Source organism: Carassius gibelio, chromosome A11 (genome assembly GCF_023724105.1).
Source record: "Carassius gibelio isolate Cgi1373 ecotype wild population from Czech Republic chromosome A11, carGib1.2-hapl.c, whole genome shotgun sequence".
NCBI classification, from domain to species: domain Eukaryota; kingdom Metazoa; phylum Chordata; class Actinopteri; order Cypriniformes; family Cyprinidae; genus Carassius; species Carassius gibelio.
The window spans coordinates 20,734,941-20,751,294 of NC_068381.1; the positions used below are offsets into that span (position 1 = coordinate 20,734,941).

Here is a 16,354-nt window from a genome sequence, read left to right on the forward strand (position 1 = left end):
ATAATAAAACAATACAAATAAAAAAATCAAGAGCAAGATCGCGTAAACCGTTAATACCGGCTATTGTAATATCAACATCAGGTAAGATTACTCACGTTCATTTATGCACTCAGTTACATAATGTTTTAATTACATTTAATAATAAATGTGATTGCCATTACTTTATATGGGTCATTACTTGCTCATTATTTAAACACTTGGTGAATTTTTTTGTTTGTTTTGTTTTTACCCCCTCGTTTGATCAGGAAAGGTACTCGTATCGTGCTCTGGACTGAAGAACAGGAACAAGAACTCCAGATGCTCTTTGAGGAGTTTAAAGACTCTGATGGTTAGTGTAAATTGTGTATTTTAATTCAATGAAATAATCATTTTCATAATCAAGTAAAAATACCATGATTTAATTTTTGTTGATTTAATTGCCCTTACTGTTAAAGTCTTTTTAATCACCTTTATATAGCGTTTTAACAATAGAGATTGTAACAAAGAAACTGAACAGCATTAAAAAGCAATTTTATTTGTGTACATAATGCAAAATGAGTTATTATTGTGCAAAACACAATAATTTTAATATCTAATAAATCTTTCACAACTGAACTCACTAAATAATAAAGTTGTTCCTGAATTAAGATTTGATTATTACTGAAACATCTGAAGTTATCACTGTTTTCAGTTATGTCCATTTTGAAATAAAGCATGTTTGAACATTAAATTTAATTCATGAAATCAGTGTAAATGCTCGCTGGTTTTGTTTCTTCAACATAAGTGCAAAGAATAATAATGATAAATAATAATAAAAAAGAAAATAATCATCACATCCACTTAACTCTGTTTCTTGACTTGAAGCCAAAGTCCTTTATTAATTGTTTTCACTATTATTTTCACAGATGTGCTTGGAAATATTCTAAAGCAGATCACAGCCAAGCGTTCAAGGGCTCGAATAGTCGACAAGATCCTCAGCATGGGTCTAGTGTCCGATCGCAGAGATCTTTACAAGAAGAGAAAACGCGGTGCTCCTGGGAAGGGTACTGGAATGGTGCGTCCATCAACATATGTTCCACAAAACCAAGTGTCAAAACCAAATCTTAAGTGTCAATTTTTAGAATTTGTGATTTATGCTTCATATGTAAGCTGAACAAATAAGTTCTCCATTGATGTATGGTTTGTTAGGATAGGACAATATTTGGCCAAAAAACTATTTGAATATCTGGAATCTGAGGGGGCAAAAAAAATTGGATGTAGTCCAAACTGGTTGTTAGATTTAGGCACATTCTGTTAAATAAAATATTGCTTGGCATTGAACTTTGAGCTTTAGAATTTTACAGATATTATTTATACTCTAATAACAACATTACACACTAACTAAAGTTTAAAACATGGGACCTTTTGAGAGCATAGGTCGTAATTTAGATATATTTTTTAAATGGAAAAATGCAGTTTTACAAATGCTAGAACTTTGGGTTTCTAAGGAAAGATGAGTCCTGTTTTACACTCTGATTGATGCAAATAAGCAAACATACACTTGTACCTATTTGTTACCATACTTTATTTTTCTCCTATAATAGATTGCGTGTCTCCAAGCACCTAAGCATTGCAGGTGTGTCACATATCTCACTGTGCACGCCAAGCAGAGTATGTGAGTGGAGCGGTGTTATTTTGACTGCAGTGTATATTTTAAAAGAGGGTGCGTCGTGGTTTTCAGTCGCTCCAAGAACACTCCACCACTGCTTCTTCACGAGTACAATTCATGCCAACAGCCTGTAATTTAACTGCTTATTTAGCGAGAATTCATGTTAAACACATTTAGCTATAGCTTGATCCAGATACACATTCGATCTCTCAAATAAGAAGGTTATAATGACGGCAATAGAAGAGTGGGAAGCTATAGTTCTCAAGGAGTTTGTCTGTTCCTTTTACTGAATATTTTCAGGTACAGCACATTCACATGCAGTCACTTTTACAATAATGTATTCAAACAAATGTAATCTTACAGTGCTGCTTCATCTTTAGCTGATTTTGAATGAGCAGAAATCTGTGTAATAGATGAATATAATATACAAATTTCACTTTTTTAATGGGATTAGTGAAATACAGTAAATCAACTTTTTGATGATATTCTAAAGATATGATCAGCACCTGTAGTGTAGAACTGCACTGTCTGTTTGCTTATGTGCATTAATCGGAGTATAAAGCAGTGAGAGATGTTGCACCATTTTGCTGCACATTTGGCTCAGAAAGCATTTTAAATTCACACTGCATTTTGCTACAATTATCATGTGGTATCATGATGAAAATGCAATCTTAAGGGTCCTACCCATAAGTCGAAATGCATGTAGGAAAAATGGCATTTAAATGATAATTTTGCTACAGTTTTTACTTTGACATGTTAAACGTATCTAATCCATTTGAGGTATGCAATTTGATTTTAATTTAGCAACTTATAAAGCATTAAAATGTTTTTAATTTACATATTAAAACTAGTGTAGAAAATGACAAATGTAAAACCATTTTCATTTTGCAGTAAATGTTGTACATGTATAGGATAAATTAAATTTTGCACTAATTGTTGCATATATGTATCGGAAAATATAAACGGAAACGGAAATACATTTACATATGCTTATTTACTTATTGTATTGTCATTTTGCATGTTACATTTTAAAATGAATTTTTCTACCGATATGTTTCCTTTAAACTTGCATTTACCTGTGCCATCATCATAGTAAAATGATTAAGGTATCTGTAATTCAGAATTCTTTAATAACTCCCAACCAGTCAACATACAGTAACTGCTGTTCTTTTAGCAGATAATACATTTATATTTGTGTTTTTATACATTTCAGACAGAGGAAGAGTTCTTTGATCTGACTGGAGAGCTGCAGGAGAAGGAACTGGAGATAGAGGATGAAGAAGATAAATCTGATCAAGATGAAGATGAACAAGACTATGAAGAGCTTGTTGACAACTCACCCAAAGAAAGACAAAAGAACACGAGTAGAGATAATTCTTTGAAGAAAATTCATAGTCTGAGAAACATGGTCCAAACTTTACAGCAACAAGGTAGGTATTATCAGGCATCATTTTGAGATTCTTTCTAAGTGAAGGCTGAGAACATTCCTAATATTTTGTGTTAACAGGTCTGTCAGGGCCTGTCATGTGGCTACAGAATTCACTTAACCGAACTGCTGATGACCGCGAGGAGGATGGTGAGTTACTTGCCTCTCTGTTACTCCTGCTTGCAGTTAGAGTGAAAGTATTCACATATCTCCAGAAATATATCTGTGGTTTGAGAGTGTACAGTAGGAGATTACTCAACATGCATCCCTCAAAGTATTTATTTTGGTCTGCATGAGCAAAAACAAGCATATGAATAGTGAGATATCCATTTTCAGAAGTATTTATAGTATTTATCTTCCTTTTTTATTTGTAGCATTTCATTGTTCTTTGAGGTTCTCCTTGTGTAAGAAAAAAATATGGGTTTATTAACACAAGCACTCTTTTTTTTTTTTTTTTTGCATGTAAAAGTGTTTTGAAAACAAATGCAAAGCCTTCTTTTACAGCATTATAAAAAATATTTACTGTGATGTTACAGCTGTCAGATTTAATACAGTTGGCACTGCATCATCTTTTAAAAAAAAAAAAAAAATTTTTTTTTTTTCCAAACTCCTAGTTTACAAAGCGGTTTCAAAATAGAGAGCTTTGTCCAATGTCCTGCAAGGGATAAATGGTGTCCCACATTACCGATTACCGGTTTCAAGGTATACAGCTATTTGAAAATGTTACGGTTTCAAGACCACTAATATTTTCCATTATACATTTCCTGCGGTATGGCTGTTTTCCATGTCTCCTCAATGACTGAAAGAGTAGGAATCCCTCAGACTGAGTTCAGTGTAGAGAGTAACACTGACCCCTTCTCCTCCTGTTGGTGCGAGCGAGATGTGTGTGTAGGATGGCTGAACTTAAGGCCTGGGTACTGTTCACATTCAGCGTTCCTTTCTGTCTTGCACAGAGCCATGTCCTCACAGCTTTTAAAAGTATACTCAACCACAGATGAGCAAGTATGGATGAGCTAGTTTGCACAATGTGTAAGCCCTCTTGATGACGATCAATAAAAGAAAAAGAAATTAATAATTCTACAGTTTCTAATGTTCTGTACATTGCTCAGAAACAAAAAATATTGTGGTCCAGTGGGAAGAATTATTTTTTTTTTACCCAGACATTTAATAACACTTTTAAGAACTGTAAAAACAATACTGTGAAACCGTGATATAATAAACAATACAGCAACATATTTCCTGCTAATTAAAAAGAAAGTGGAAATAAATAAATCGTCATGAAAATAAACAGTATATAGCCAAAAGTTTGTAGACACCAATTTTAAGTAATGGTTTTGCCATTTCAGTAATTGTTGTGAAGTAAAAATTGTGCAAAATGTACCGATAATAGATATTGAAGATACCAAAAGCTCTGGAAAATCTGGCTGTAGCATTGATTTGCCAATAGTTTTCAAAATCAATAATATAAATAAAATTTTTCCACTTAATGTAAAAAGTGTTATATTTTATTAGAAAATTAAAAAAGGTGAGTGTTTTGTAATTAAAAGTTTTACTTTATAACATACATTTGGTATTGAAGAATGTTATATGTTCACCAATAAAATAATGCTTTTGATTAGGGAACATTATTCACTATTATCTACAAACTGTTTGCGAAATAGAAACAGGCAAAATGATTTCAGTGTTTGCATAACTGTAATAGAGCCTGTTTGCCTAAACCTTCTAATGAAAGCAGTGAGGCTGATCACACAGGAAGAAGCTCAAACTATAAATGAACCTATAGATACATAATATTCATAATGTATTTATATATTCATATAACATGACACAACAGATAAATTTAAAAGGGAATTCCACCATATGCTTATAAATTTTAGTCTGTTGCAAAACGACACAGACACCTGCGCTTTGCATTAGTGGAAGTTGGCACTGTCTATTTCATGCTTCGTTTTCTTTCCCCCCAAAAAAAATTATCCATATGCTTCGTTACAACTTAGTTTAACCATGTCAGAAATGCATACTGCACCAAGTGAGTATTTTTTTTTTATAAAAGAAAATGTATAAAGGAGAACCCTCAATAATTTCTGACCCACTTTTTTGTCATATGAAATGTAAATGATGTCCAAGAAAAGGAAGAGAAGTCGTGAGTCTTATCTTTTTAAATGTCATTTTCAAATATCATGGTGTAAATTATATATTTATGTGCTATCAGATGAATGTTGTGCGTACTGTTTCTGGGTCCAAGCTCCTACTGCATTTAAGTGAGAATACGTCACAACAGCTGTTGATAAGCACTTCATTTAAAGCACACATTATAAAACTCGGAGTGTACAATACTGTCTTCAAGCTCAAAGAGTCTCAGGCACCAATAATAGCAATTGAGAAACAACAAATCATTGTCCGGCCAACTTGAATTTGGCTATTGAGCATTTAAGTAGTGCAACCGCACACTGTGAGTATGAATATACAGTATATGGTTCTAACCTTTGTCTTGAATGAACTCCATAAACTGAATCTCATCTAACACAACTAGAGTTCTATTTGGTGTGTCCCACAAAAGAGAAATACAATATGTGCAGTGGTTTGGGATCTCCAGGACAGGGTTGAGAAGATATTAGCAAATGAAACAAAGAAAACATGACAGCCTCATATCATGTCTTTTTTTGACTTGACTTGACTAAACAGTGACTGTATTTGTAGAAATGCCTAGAAACCACCCTAACAACCTAACCTCATTCTGGAAGGTTTTGCACAGGCAAATCCACTCACAGGTTTTGGCAGATGCAAAAATATTTACATTTAAAATATGGCGCCTCTTTCTCCAGGTGTTTCTCATCCTGTGGCACTGGTTCCTCTGACAGAGGAGAATGAAGATGCCATGGAGAACAAGACTTTCCAAAAACTTCTACGCACAGTCGGTATCCGTGAACCCACAGATGGACAGGTTGGTTTGAGCTTCAGCAGCTTCCGTATTGCTATAATAGTGATTACTTGAAGACACTTTACAATAAACCATTGGTTCTAGGGCTGCACGTTTTCAAGTTTTTCATTAACCGTTAACCGAGGCCCTTAGCGGTTAATAATCGGTTAACCATAGTGTGCGCCAGGGTTTCCGTTGTCCGGTAATTTCCAGACATTGGCCAAAAAAAAAAAAAAATGTCCGACAAAATTTAATCTCACCGGTCAAACTGTCCTATTAAAACTACCTAATAATCCCGCCCACTAACACAATCTGTATTTGAGAATAAGCCTAAAATGTATAAAGCAAATATACACCGACCTTTGGCTATGTTATAAAGGAACAGGCTCTAGTAATGGTTATGTAACTTTCCGTGTTTCGGCGAAGGTAACAAGCAGGCTCCGCGGCCGCCTCGCTAAGGCTATGACTATGATATGTTTGACAGGTACAATATTTGAAAATCGATAATTATTTTTTTTTAATTACATTTATATCTGAATTTATGTCAACCTATAGACTTTCAAATATCAAAATGTCATGAATTAATATGTATTTGTGTACAAAATGACATATAAACATATTTTCCTATTATATTTTGCCTGGAAACGCTTCCAACAAGGCGTCAGTTCTATTTCTAGCATGCACGCGTCGAGCCGCGCCTGAGCCGCGCGTCTCACGCAGGCAGTCGGCAAGCTCTAACCTGTTAACATGGGAGCCGAATTAAAAACAGACACGCCACGCAGCTGAGATGCTTTCGCTCATCGCCACGCATCCAGTGAGTCCTGACCGGCCTAATGATGCCCGGGTGTTGGCTGTTGAGATTACAACAACGAGGTTGTACTTGAAGTATATCTAAGCACTGTATTGCAATACTTGCATTTTGCCCCGTCACTCTCAATTTTAAAGTGCTCCAACGCTGTACTTTTTTTTGCCCGCTTCATATTAGAAAAATGACTTCTTCTTGTGGACATTACAAATGTCTGGGAGCGCTCTGGCGGTCTCTGGTGGTGCAAAAATGTATTACAACTAAATTCAATGCACGCCATTGACGTCACTTAACCGAGCAAAATGTTTCACTCGGTTACGCAATTTTTAACGGTTAATCGGTTAACCGGTTAACCATGGACACCCCTAATTGGTTCTCAACCTTTTTTTAGTACTGGACCCCCATAATATCTCAAACAATCCTCATGGACCCCACCCACCATTAATATTGATATGTTTTTGTGTTGTCCATTTTTCTTAGCTTTTCTGTAGTGTCAGGTCCACTGGTAGATGGCCCATCAAGTTTTTTAAGCCACTTGTCTATATGCCAGTCTTGATAAAAATATTTTTATTTGGCAATATACCGCCCCAGAAATAATTGCAAAAAAACATAATTATTGTCATTTAAAGACCATTTTATGCCATTGACTATATAGTGATGTTTCAGTATCATTGCTGGGCTGTCAGTCATTGATTGTTATGCCAGCAGGTGGTGGCAATGGATTGACTTTACAAGGGAGTCATCATTAAAAACCATTATAGGGTTAGTTCATCGAAAAATCTAAATTAATTATGTTATTAATAACTCACCCTCATGTTGTCCCAAAACAGTGAGACCTTGTTTATCTTTGGAACACTGTTTAAGATATTTTAGATTTAGTCAGAGAGCTCTCAGCCCCTCCATTGAAACTGTGTGTACGGTATACTGTCAATGTCCAGAAAGGTAACATCATCAAAGTAGTCCATGTGACATCAGAGGGTCAGTTAGAATGTTTTGATGCAGCAAAAATAAATTTTGGTCCAAAAATAGCAAAAACTACAGATTTATTAATCATTGTCTTCTCTTCCGTGTCTGTTGTGAGAGAGTTCAAAACAAAGCAGTTTGTGATATCTCGTGAATGAGTAATTATCTGGATCGGCTCTGTGTTCATCTTCAGTTCTCTCTTCACAGCAGTTCAGTTGTCCTCCTCAGCCACCTAGAGTACCTGGGGCTCAGGGTCATAAGGTTTTTTTGCCAAGAGCTCATTGCTCCCCTGCCAATGAAAATCATTACAGTGAGCAGTTTTCGACTCAGCCCAAATGAGAGCTGTAGTTGCACCGGAATAGGTTCTGGCCATATGGAGACTGGCGACTTCCTTCAAGATTGGTACCACTCACCACATCAATGTATCAAAAATCAAAGGATGCTGGGCCTAATGGCAGTAACATCAACAGTGCTAAAGTTGGGTCTGCTTCGTATGCGCCTACTTCAGTGCTGGCTGAAACCAAAATTTCCATCCTATGTGTGGCGTCACAGGCGCCTGCAGATCAGGGTGAGTCAGGCCTGTGTAAAAGCCTTGGCCCCCTGGAAGAAATCTTGTTTGATGGAACAGAGCGTGGACATGGGGATGGTTTGCAGAAGAAAAGTTGTCACAACAGATGCCACCAACTCAGGTCGGGGGGCACTGCGAGAGCACAACGACTGTGGAAAGTGGAAGAAAGCGTCCACATCAAGTGCCTGGAAATGCTAGCAGTATGTCTGGCCTGTCGGTTCTTCCTGCCAGTCCTAAAAGAACATCATGTGTTAATCAGATCGGATAACATCTCTGTGTTATCCTAAATAAATAACCAGGGAGGCCTCGCCTCAAAGCATTTCTTCACACTTGTAGAGAACTTCTGGAATGGGTTCAACTCAACCTGCGCTCGCTGAAACAGCACACATACCGGGCAAACTGAACCAAGGAACGGACACCTTAGGATAGTGGACGCTCCATCTGCAGACAGTTCAGAGGCTCTGGTAGATCTTCTTTGAGGCCAAGGTAGACCTCTTCCCCTCAGATGCATTGCCCCAGATTGGCCCAACCTCCTCCTCTATGCTTTCCCCCTGTTTGCTCTGATCCCACAGGTAATCAGGCGAGTAAGAGAACAAAATCACAAGGTTCTCCTGGTAGCCCCACTTTGGCGAACCAGCTGTTTTTGTCAATGCTAACTTAGATTTCGATAGTGGCCCCTTGGCCCATTCCACTGAGACTGGATCTCCTCTCTTAGTCAAATGGAACAATATGGCATCCTCTGCCCCACCTATGGGCCTTGCATCTCTGGCCGCTTGATAGGAGCCTTAAAGCCCCCCGGGGCGGTTCTTTAACACAATTTCATGTGCTGGATCCTCATCTACGAGACGCCTCTAGACTTAAAGTGATCTTTTTTCTCCAAATGATGTCTAAACCGTGGCAAAGTCACTTATACTTCCGATTTGATAGAGGTGCTGTCATTTCTGCAAGAGCTGCTGGATTTGGGATGCTCCCCATCCATGCTCAAAGTCTATGTGGCGGCTATAGTGGCCTCTCATGAGAATCCTGTGGCGAGCGCCCACTTACAGTGGGGCTCGAAAGTTTTGGCACCCTTTGCAAAATCTGTGAAAATGCGAGTAATTTTCAAAAAATAAGATAATCATACTAAATGCATGTTATATTTTATTTAGTACTGTCCTGAGTAAGATATTGGACATAAAATATATTAACATTTAGTCCACAAGACAAAAAAAAAATAATAATGCATCTTGTTTCCTTCTGGAGCATCAGTGAATGTTTGAATCTTTTGAAATAGTCGTGTTTGAGTCCCTCAAATGTCCTCAGTCTGAAAAGATGCAACTCAAAATCATAAAGTCACTGCTGGAAAGTATTCAAATATGCAAAGATGCTGGAAAACTGAAGAATCTGCAGGACCTTAAAGATTTTTCTGAAGAACGCTGCTCAGTTTAACTGTTCAGAACAAACAAGTGACTCGTGCACAACCATCACAAAACAGAAAGACAGTCGAGGATCATCAGGTAACAGAACACAGTACTAAGAACCAAGGGTTCCCAAACTTTTGAGTGGGGTTCATTTAATAATTTCAGCAATTTTTTTGTCTTGTGGACTAAATGTTAAGATCTTTTATGTACAATATCTTACTCAGGACAGTACTAAATGAAAAATAACATGCATTTAGTATGATCTCTCTTATTTTTTGAAAATTACTCGCATTTTCACAGATTCTGCAAAGGGTGCCCAAACTTTCGAGCCCCACTGTATATAGCCAGATGCCCTGCCCATTTTATTTACTTTTTGTAATCTCTGTTTGATGCTGTGCACAACAATGACTTTCAATTATCTTTTCAGAGTAATATCTCCAAATTTGATTTGCGATTAGATTAATCACCACATCATGTAATTAATTTGATTTTTAAAAAATCAATTACCAGCCCTAATATAAACACAATGGGCAACATACCAAAACTTATCATGATCATGTCCATATATCATGTGATAAGTTGTAGTAATTATCATAACAGGCCAACCAGTTCCCTGTGGCTGCATTTTTTTGGACAAAGAGCTGTTATGAGCTGTTAACGCAAATGTTTTAAAAATGGTGGCAAATATAAAACGCACTTATAGTAACTTGAACTTTAACCCAGGGTATCCGCGGGGTCTTAAAGTATTAAAAGGTGATAAATCAATTTTGGGAAAATTAAGACCCATAAAAAGTATTTTAAAGTCTTATCACGGCTTTATAAAGTCTTAAACTGTTGGACCGCTAATTCAGAAAAAAATATTTTCAAAATTTGAGTCAATGTGCGCTGAATATACGCAATGGCCGGATCAACATTCTGTCCAACGCTACATAACCAATCCAGGGGTTTTTCTGCATTGATCTTTTTTTTGGTGGCTGTCAAAGCCTTATTTGTGCCTGACAGGGCGCGTACGAGAGAGCCCCGGCTGTGTGCGCGCACTCACAGTCTTCAAACTACACGAGCGCTGTCTTGCGCTCTCTCTCTCTCTCCCTCTCTCTCTCTCTTTCTCTCCCTCTCTCTCTCTCTCTCTCTCCCTCTCTCTCTCTCTCTCTCTCTCTCTCCCTCCAAAATCATTAGAAATGATAGAAAAAGGGCGGAACGCCAACGTTTCATGTGGAGCATTCAGAGATTTTTTTTTTTCTCCATGACAGGCTGCTGGCTCCCACTGTTAATTTTTTTTTTTTTTTTTTTTTTTGGAAAAGCACTCTCTGTATTAGCTTAAAGCCCTCAAGTTTACATTGGTTACTGTATTCTTTAAATTGCTCTAAACAAGTATTTTGGGTCATCTTTTTTAATGAATGCTAGACATCAAGTTGTTGTTACTTTCATCTGAAAGAAGAACTTTTTTTCAGTAAGCTAGGCCCTATGTGTTCAGTAATCTTGTTTCAGTAAGCTATGTGTTTCCAAGGCTTCAAGGTTTTATTGAATGCGATCTCTATACAAGTGATGCATTCTTAGTCAGTCTTTTATTTTGTAATTTTAAGAGCAATAAACATATATTGCAATGTTAAGGAATTCATGTTTTTTTCATTCAGATATGTAAATAAACATGTATATAAATTGTTAGTAGTCAATTAATGGGGAGATAATCGAAATCGAATCGGTCTGAAAAAATTAATCGTTAGATTAATCGATGCATAAAAAAAAATAATCGCTAGATTAATCGTTTAAAAAATAATTGTTTATCCCAGCCCTAACAGGTACATAAACTAGGCTATTGTGGGTGTGTTCGTAAATTGCCTCTGAGATCACCAGTTCAAAACCACAAAGTATGCTCTGGCGTTCCCAGTGCGTATTACAATGCACCGAGCTGCTGGGAACAAAATCAGAAGAACTGAGGCACATGTCAGCATGATTGTTGTTGAGGGTGGAGCAAAGGTTTTTTTATTTTTTATATTTTTTTTTATTTTTTTATTATAAACTTTGCTTTGATTTACTATCCCAGCCTATTTGATTTTTTTGTATCAGAGTGGTCTATAGTCTTTATCACAAACTAAAACTGTTAAGTTTAATGTATCACTGATGTAAATGGTTACAGCTTGAAGTGGCGGTGAGGTATTAAAAAAATATTGAGAAGGTCTTGGAAAAAGTCTTGAAAAGGTATTAAAATGAACTTCAAGATTCATGCATATACCCTGTAAACTAAAATTTACAGGGTTTGATAATTATATTAGTGTATATATACAATACAATAAAATGTCAGTTTGTGGTAATACAAAAAATATGACAAACATATTTGTCATGATTCAGTGGACCCCCTGCGATCATCTCATCCAATGTGTCATTCATCAGGAATCTTTCTGGAGAATTTCTTCCAGTCTGAGCGTGCATCAGCTGAGGTCAGTAGCAGCATCTCTTGACCTTGTTGAGGAGGCTGCAGCTGAAGAGGACTCTGAGGGAAACAAGGAGAGCAGTCTGACTGTTGAGATGGAGGATAATGATAATCAAGAGATGAGAGCTCAAGCACTGAGAGCTTTGCTGTTGTCACGCCAACGGAAATCAAAGGGTAAGCAACATATTTGGTGATGTCTGTGTTGATCATTTTATTAGACGCCAAGTACTGGAGGTGTTAAATGTATTTATCTATTAGTTTATTATTTGTCTTTGTCACTCTTGAAGTCTGTGGCAGCCCGTAGAAGCTCTATATGTTAGCATAAAGATAGAGTACAGTCAGAGCATATAGAATAGCAAATACTTATAAACCCCTAGCGCCACAAAGTAATTTTTTTTGAGTGCTATATTTTTATTAAATGTTATGGCATTGTTGTGCTTGGCCTCATAATTGCTGCTTGTACCTATATTATTGAAAATATATATTGACCATGTGAATAACTACATATTATTTGGTAATTACCAATTAAGTGATTTAAGTTGTCTTTGTCTTTATAAGATTCTCCATCATGTGAGGGCAGTTCTGATACTGTGGAACAAAGGTTAGTACTAGTAGAAATGTTAGGGTTGTGCAATTGATCGCATTCGATTGCCATGCACATCTCGTCAATAAAGCTGATCCTGTTATTAGTAAAAAATCATCACCTGCTTTCAGATTGAGCGGCATACACTACACACAGCCGTAGTTCACTGACAAGCTAGGCGTTTGAAATCGAATGCGATACATTTGCGAGAAGGTGATGATAATTTACTACTTATCGGGGGACCGGCTTTACGTGAATGTGATTAATTGCAAAGCCCTAATTAATGTACTACTTCACTGACTAAAATTTTTGATGGTTAAACATGACTTTCTTGACATTTATATTAATTGTGATTTTGATTTTTTTGTGTGTCAGTGACCCTATAGAGAAGAAAATATCTAAGAAGAGAAGAAGAGTGTTGGATGATGATGATGATGATGCTGATGATGATGATCAGAGAGGTAATGAACATTATCTTAAAAGCTCATATAGAATTTTTGAACTTGTAGAACTTTATTACCACTTCCATCAATTAAGTTGGTTCAGTACGATAGTCACTGAGATTCATGTATATTACAATGATAATAGTGAGTAGAGACCGGCAGAGGTTAAACACCATGCAAACCGTGCGGTTGGTTTTAACTCAATTGATGACTTAGTTTGACCTCATTTACTACCGGTGTTAGTACCGTATTTTCCAGACTATAAGTCACACTTTTTTTCATAGTTTGGCTGATCCTGCGACTTATAGTCAGGTGCGACTTATTTATCAAGATTAATTTGACATGAACCAAGAGAAATTAACCAAGAGAAAACATTACCGTCTACAGCTGCGAGAGGGCGCTGTTTGCTGCTCAGTGCTCCTGTAGCCTACACTAAGTAGCATATAGCGCCATCTCGCGGCTGTAGACGGTAATGTTTTTTATTGGTTCTTGGGTCTAAATAAATGCGACTTATATATGTTTTTTTTCTCATCATGACGTATTTTTGGACTGATGCGACTTATACTCAGGTGCGACTTATAGACTGAAAAATACGGGGTAGGTAGAAAGGAAACCATGAAGTGCATATATCCAAGCAGCGCTAAATAAAAAAGAAGAGGAAATGACAGAGGAAATGCAATACTTGAAAGTTTGCCAAAGCTTAAAGGGGTCATACGATGTTGCTGTAAGGAATGTTATTTTGTGTATTTGGTTTAATAAATTGGTTTCAGAATACAGAAAGACATCCTTATTGACATCCTTATTGAAATTAGACAACATACAAATACTGTTTAACCACAAAACTACATCAACACCAAGGTTATTTACACTAACTATGCTCAACAAATTGATCTTTATTCTTTATTTTATTCTATATACAGGGCTTGGATTGAGGGGGAATGGAAAAATTAAACATTTAAAAAAGAATTCCCTTGGTAAAACCACCATCCCCCCTTACTGTCCCCTTTAGATTAATGATGTGTATTATGTAAAATTTATCAAGCAAAATTAAATTCTTTACTTATGATAATTCACAAACGAAACACTTGAATCAGTACTGTAACAAGCTGCTCACAAGCGAAGCAGGGTTTCATAGTGTTTTGAGGAAAATGGTTTGAAAAAGTTCTTTAAAAAGAAGACAACAGAAAACGTGTTTTTTTTTTTTTTTTTTTTTTTTCTGATTATATTTTAAAGACATTCCCCGACATTGTTATTGTGCTGTATGTGTGACTCTTGGGGATTGAGAGACGATAGTAGAGCTGACATTATCCAGTCACTGACTTTGCAAAAACCAAACTAGTGAGTCCAAAAGCATTCACTGCATGATGAAGCCTTTAGAATACAGTTAGTAAGTTTAAGTTACCTTGTCTTAAGTTTTAAAATCATTGGTGTACCTGTAAGCCAATCACATAACGTTTGGTTGTGACGGGTGTTATACGGAGGCTCAGCCGCCTCCCACTTCCACTGTAAACACTGTAAAGTCATCTTTATTTATATAGCGCTTTAAACAAAATACATTGCGTCAAAGCAACCGAACAATATTCATTAGGAAATAATGCAAAAACAAAACTATTGCATCTTTAACCTTATCCTGCATGAGAGCAACCAAGGGAAACAATCACAATTATCGCCTTGCCGGACTTTGGCCTCCCCAGTTTCGACGATCGGTAACAGTTGTTAAATTAAACTTTTCCCAAAACCTGTCGGGAGTAGGGCCACAACATCACCTCCATTCAAAATGTGAAACAAACACTCATTGTTCGGGCTTTAGTTGGCAAATGCAGGGGATATTCTCCACAACAGAGCGAATAGCATCCCATGTCTCCGTGTTTGCTGTCATTTTTGTTTTCCCTAACCTTAACTACTATATCGTGGCTCTCAGCCCACCCTCTGTTCGTTGATTGGCTGGCTGGTTTGGAGCCTGCGGAAAACTGGGAGATACAGTAACAGAAGCGAACTGAAATTGAGCGGAAGTACGAAGTTTCATGTAGTCAGGCTATACATGACATGCCCAAACCAGAAAAACTTTTAAACAATTTATTATGAGTCATTTAGGGTCTTTGTGAATAAAAAAAAATGTTGATTGGTATCTGATATGTTATTATTAAGATATGTTTTAAAATCAATTATTATAAAACGATGCTGAAGGATATAGATTAAAGTGCTTTGAATTCCTAAATTTATGTAGATTGCTTTTTTTTTCTTGTCTCTCCCACAGATATTTCAGATGTGGATCCTTTATCCAGGAATAACTTTGAAAGAAGCATCGATTCAGACCATGAGAGTCCTGCTGCCCCAGCTAAGCGCAGATATAAGAGAGTGTTAAGTGATGAAGAAGAAGATAACTAGAAATATTAATGCAGCACAATACAATAATAAAGTCTGCAATCTACCTTTTTTTCTGAACTTTTGTAGTTACCCAGGAAATAACTGTTGGCCATGTTTGTGATATTTTACTATTTTGGAAAATCTTTGTGAATGTAATTTCAAAATGCTTTTTGGTTTAGAAACTTGTTGATACACCAGCATTCTCAATTAAGTGTCAGCAAAACAATAGTTGCTTTTTGTTTTCACATTTCTATAGGTTTTGGCACAGTGTTCACTATATAATTCTTTAACAGAGAAATCTTTTGCTCTTATGAGTTAACTGACTGTGCTCTTTTTTTATGTTAATAAAGTTTACTGTATGAAACTATCCGCTTTGTTGTAATATATTTAACAGAAAAAAGTTTGTATTTGGTGGTCATAATTGTGTTGCAGTGAGCCAATTTTAGCTAGTATAATGTATTGTGACCATTTGAACTATACGACTGTTGCAACTGCTGATTGGTCAGTTAAGGTACATGGCTTAGATATGATGTCAATAAATTGATTTTACAACCATTTCAACTAAAATAAGGTTATTTAATTTCAGTTTCTGCAATTGTCAACTTGGAATGTCCCCCTTTTTAAGCATCATTATTAGGCTACTGTAGCAAGCATTCGGTTTAACTAACTAAATTTTAGCTAAATATACATTGCCTCATGAATTCAAATGCAAATTGTTTACACTGTGGTTATTACAGTATTAGCCTTTCTAATATTGTCCTACTCCAAGCATAAAGAAAATGGAACCACCAGGGGCTATTGGTAAGTTTGCTACTTTGTTA

The 16,354-nt window shown here is 36.4% G+C and overlaps 1 protein-coding gene across 1 annotated transcript in view; it reads left to right on the plus strand.

Moving 5' to 3' along the window:
* The window catches only part of timeless (timeless circadian clock), a gene marked incomplete at its 5' end in the record, with an annotated part of 68,951 nt that extends 53,051 nt beyond the window's left edge, over window positions 1–15,900 (plus strand). Inside the window, 9 exon segments of the mRNA XM_052610364.1 lie at window positions 246–328; window positions 885–1,033; window positions 2,841–3,057; window positions 3,135–3,203; window positions 5,879–5,997; window positions 12,101–12,314; window positions 12,699–12,741; window positions 13,099–13,184; window positions 15,424–15,900. Coding sequence (XP_052466324.1) covers window positions 246–328; window positions 885–1,033; window positions 2,841–3,057; window positions 3,135–3,203; window positions 5,879–5,997; window positions 12,101–12,314; window positions 12,699–12,741; window positions 13,099–13,184; window positions 15,424–15,554 — 1,111 coding nt within the window.
* Window positions 15,901–16,354: the final 454 nt, after the last annotated feature.